Source organism: Myotis brandtii, unplaced genomic scaffold, assembly GCF_000412655.1.
Source record: "Myotis brandtii unplaced genomic scaffold, ASM41265v1 scaffold45, whole genome shotgun sequence".
Taxonomy (NCBI): domain Eukaryota; kingdom Metazoa; phylum Chordata; class Mammalia; order Chiroptera; family Vespertilionidae; genus Myotis; species Myotis brandtii.
In genome coordinates this window covers 4,758,197-4,762,453 of record NW_005367209.1, presented here as the reverse complement: position 1 = coordinate 4,762,453, position 4,257 = coordinate 4,758,197, and the positions used below count along the sequence as shown (strand labels likewise).

Below are 4,257 nucleotides of genomic sequence, written 5' to 3'. Positions count from 1 at the left end.
ACCCGGCAGGTGCTCCAGGCTGCGGTTCGCCAGATTCAAGGTCGTGGCCCCAGTGGCGAAGAGCCCCTGGCAGGGCGAGCCCGTGGTGTCGTTGGCCCCGCTTCCCCAGGGGCCCAGCTGAATGAGTCGGAAAAGAGGGACCCTCTCCTGGGGAGGCTCTGCCAGGCTCAGGCGCAGCGCTGTGGGCAGCAGCAGCAGCAGGGTCAACCACATGGTGCGTGGCTGGGGAGAGAATAAAGTGACAGCGCGTTAAATCCAGAAGAAACACCCCGAAAGAAGGGTAAATGTGCCCCGGGCTTGCAGGAGGAGCACAAGTCCTGGGCGGTCCCCAGCATTACCAGGTGTGCGGTGACTTTGGCCCTGTCATCTCCCCCAGGTGCACCGTGGCACCTCCTGCTCTTCCTTCTCCCAGCCATGCTCTTCCCTCTAATCCCCTCTCATTCTGTGGATGCTCACCCACAGGGACCTCCTGCAGAAGGCCTTCCTCATCCGCCCCATCTGGGCCTGAACCCCCCAGGAACCCCATAACCCCATCCCATGAGCTTCCGGAGGGAAGGGAACTTGCCCTTTATTGCTGTAAACACCCCAGGTGCACAGACGCTGCTACAAACATGCCTATTAATGATGAGCATGGGACTTGAGGAAGATTTTGTCAGTCCCAACAAAACTCAGCTGCCCCCATTTTCCCCTTAGAACTGCCCAGCCTTAGAAGTGAGTCCTGGTTTGCATGTGACCTGGTTTGCAGGTCACATTTTAAAATAAGTTTTAGGGTCTCTTTCTTGGGAGGGCCCTCAGGGTTGCCGTCAGGGAAGCAAGGGGCCCCCAGACAGCTGCGATACTTGGAACCTGAATCAAGCCTTTCCTGGTCCCTCCTTGGTCCCCACAAAAGCCAAGGCTCCTGAGGTCAGCCGTGCCCGGGGGGATGACGGAAAGTCACCAGCTGTGGAGTTTCTGGGGTACCCAGGATTGCACAGGGCAACTGGGAGATCAGGTAGGGGGTACATCAAGCAAAGCTACTTCCAATCAAGCCTTGGCCTTGACGTCACTCCTTGATATTCCCCCATTTCTGTAGCTGCGTGTTCCTGCCCCAGCTACTCTGCTGACCACTAGGTCTCTAGGCAACCCTCCAGACCTCCCTCTTGCTATGTTGGAGTCCAAGCAGTGAGAAAGAGCTGGAAACTGAGGCCAGTAATCCCTGCCTCCAGCAGGGTGTCCTACTCACCAGAAGCTGTCCTTTGGGAGTGTGGCACTTGCCCTTTTGTAGTCTTCACTGTTGTCTTATAGAACCCAGGAGCCAGTGACTTACACAGCAGCTCAACTCTGAATTCCAGAGGGAGGCCTATTTCCCAGCTGCCCCTGCCCCTACCCCCACCTGCCCCAGTCACTGAGAGGGCCTGAGATAGCTCGGTCCCTGCACGCCTCTCCTCCCTCACTTTGTGGTCTTTGGCCAACACCCTAAGTGCCTGTCTCCTCCTCCCACTCTGGGACCGGACCTGCCCCTTTCCTGGCCTGGTTCCTCCTCCTAGCCCTCCCCCATCTTCATCTCACCTTACACTGCCTTCCCAGGCCTGAGAAACAGAGGAAGTCAGCTCTCCCTGCCAAGTTGAGGGCTGAGGGCTGATGGTCAGTGAGGCAGAGGTGACCCTGTCACCTCCCAGGAATCTGATCCTCCTGATAGGTGGTTTCCACTTCCTGGGATGCTTGGAGGATGAATGGTGAGCTGCTATGAAGAGGAAGCCCCGTGGCCCAAAGGAGGAAGGTACTCTAGTCCATAGCAAGGCCTGCCGAGATTCACAGGGGAAAGTGGCCAGAGAGGGGCCTTCCGAGGAGTCTGGGAGCCGGGGCAGGCTCAAACCGGATCCAGGCGTCTCCAAGAAGAGTTCATTTGGTTTCTATGGGACCCAGTTCAGTGACAGCAGGGAGGTTTGTTTCTCCTAAGAGGTGGGAAAGATACAGAGGATAGAAATGCAGAAAGAACATTTCTGCCTCATGGCGGGGGTCTCTGAGCCTCGTCACCAAGAGCCCCAGGTCTCCCTGAAGCCCTGGTGACATGGCATGAGTTTTGTTTAGAGCAGACAATGCCTTGCTCCCCCTGAGTTCCGAAACTGGTCATTTTGTCTGAGGGCCTTTGATCTGCACATCCCCGCCCCCAGGCCCAGGGTTAATCATCCCTGAGTTGTGTACACAGACTCTCAGACCAGAGCTGCAGGGATCTTTTCCTGTCAGCTTTTATCTGAGCAGCCCTGAGGAAAGGCAGGGCACCTCGGAACTGCAGATGGGGTTAATGGGTAATTGCACATCCCAGGGGATCTCCTGTCTTGGCCTTCTCCACCCAAAGCCTTAAAACCAGGGGTCCTCAAACTACGGCCCGCGGGCCACGTGCAAATACTTGTAAAAAAAAAAAAAAATTTTTTTTGATTTCAGGGGGGAAGGGGGGGGGGGGGAGAGAAAAACTATGAACAATAAAATGGCAACAAATACATATCTATGAAGAATTGAACCCAAAAATCAAAATAAGTGAACAAGAAATCTAAAGAACAAAATATACTGGTGAATAAAATAGAATCAGAGGCATGGACGCATGGAACAGACTGGTGAATCTCAGAGGGAAGGAGGCTGGGGGATGGGAAGAGATTAATCAAATATTTTATCTATGAACACAGTCAGTAGGGTGGTGAAGGCCTGGGGCGGGAACTGGATGGGGAGAGGAGGGGGGGAAGGAGAGGGGGACATCTGTAATACTTTCAATAATAAAGATTTTTATAAGAAAGAAGCAGCCCTGACCGGTTTGGCTCAGTGGATAGAGCGTCGGCCTGTGGACTGAAGGGTCCCGGGTTCGATTCCAGTCAAGGGCATGTACCTTGGTTGCGGGCACATCCGCAGTGGGGGGTGTGCAGGAGGCAGCTGGTCGATGTTTCTCTCTCATCGATGTTTCTAACTCTCTATCCCTCTCCCTTCCTCTCTGTAAAAAATCAATAAAATAGATTAAAAAATAAAAAAAGGAAAGAAAGAAGCATTCCTTCATTGGGCCCAGGCCTGTTCTGTACACACCCCGTCTGGGGCAGCACAGTCACCACACAGGGAGCCCAGGCCCCAGCGGTAGAAACTCTGTGCCATGGATGACACAGGAGGCCAAGTGGGAGGGAGAAGTCAAGGGAAAGGTGGGAAGGTGAGGGGACCAGTGTGTGGGCCAGTGGATGGGCTCAGGTGAGGCCCTGACCTCTGCCTTTGCTGGTTCACTGGGCACAGAGAGCACCCAGCAGTCAATTAAAACATCAGCTTCTCTCAGCTGGCGCTGGGCCACCTGAGGCCAGCAGGGGTGGGGGTTCAGGCAGGGCTGCCCAGGTGAGAGGGAGCCACACCCAGCTGTTTGAACAGAGACCCTGAGGAGGAAGTGAGTGGCCCCCCACAGAGGGCTATGAAAAAGGAACCCAGGGAGGAATGTTGGGTGCTCCTCTGTCACCAGTAGGGGAAGGGGTCTGGAGAGGCCCTGGGTCATTGCTCTGCGCTTGCCCAGTGCCCCAGGCCCTCTGAGCCAACCTCTTGTCTCTGCTGCTGGCTGCCTATCTCACCAATGGTGGCAAGGGCCTGGACTGGTCTGGATCTCCCATGAAGAGGAGCACTGGTCAGGCTTTGGGGAAGGTGGGGGGCAGGGGGCTCCCTTCCCAGAGACACACACCTAAGTCTGTCCCATATTTTCCCCAGAAAAGTAAGTGTAGCTGGTGGGGACTGAGTGGACTGGGGTGTAGCTGAGAAGAATGACATACATGCATATAAATTCTTTGGTTAATCTCTTCCCTCCCCCGAACCCTCTCCCTCTGAGATTCGTCAGTCTATTTCGTGTTTCCAAACATCTGAGCAGCAAGGCCCCCGCTGGCACTGAGGCTGCAAGGATAGTTTTAAGGCTTTGGGTGGAGAAGGCCGAGACAGGAGATCCCCTGGGATGTGCATTCCACTGAACCCCTCAGTCCCCTCCTCTCCATTCATCCTCCAAGCATCCGGCAGGGTGGCGCCACCATTCCCAGAGCAGTGCCTTTCCCGTTTGAGCACGTATGCCTGCAATCACTTGGAGGACTTGTCGAAACAAACTGCTGATTAGACTTTCTGATTCCGTAAGTCTAGGGTAGGGACTGAGAATTTGCAATTTGAACAACTTCCCTGGTGATGCTGCCGGTCTGAAGACCACACTGCTACCGGCACTCCTCAGTGACAACTGAGGAGCAACACACGGTCCTGCTGACTCCTAGAGGGTGTTGA

The 4,257-nt window shown here is 54.9% G+C and overlaps 1 protein-coding gene across 1 annotated transcript in view; it reads right to left on the bottom strand.

Annotated features, from left to right (window-relative positions):
- Positions 1-1,460, bottom strand: part of LRRN4 (leucine rich repeat neuronal 4) — a 14,379-nt gene extending 12,919 nt beyond the window's left edge. The window contains exons 1-2 of the mRNA XM_005874744.2: positions 1,223-1,460; positions 3-222 (exon numbers count right to left, since the gene is read on the bottom strand). Of these exons, the coding sequence (XP_005874806.1) occupies positions 3-213 (211 nt within the window). The 5' untranslated portion in view covers positions 214-222; positions 1,223-1,460. The remainder of the gene's footprint in view (positions 1-2; positions 223-1,222) is intronic.
- Positions 1,461-4,257: the final 2,797 nt, after the last annotated feature.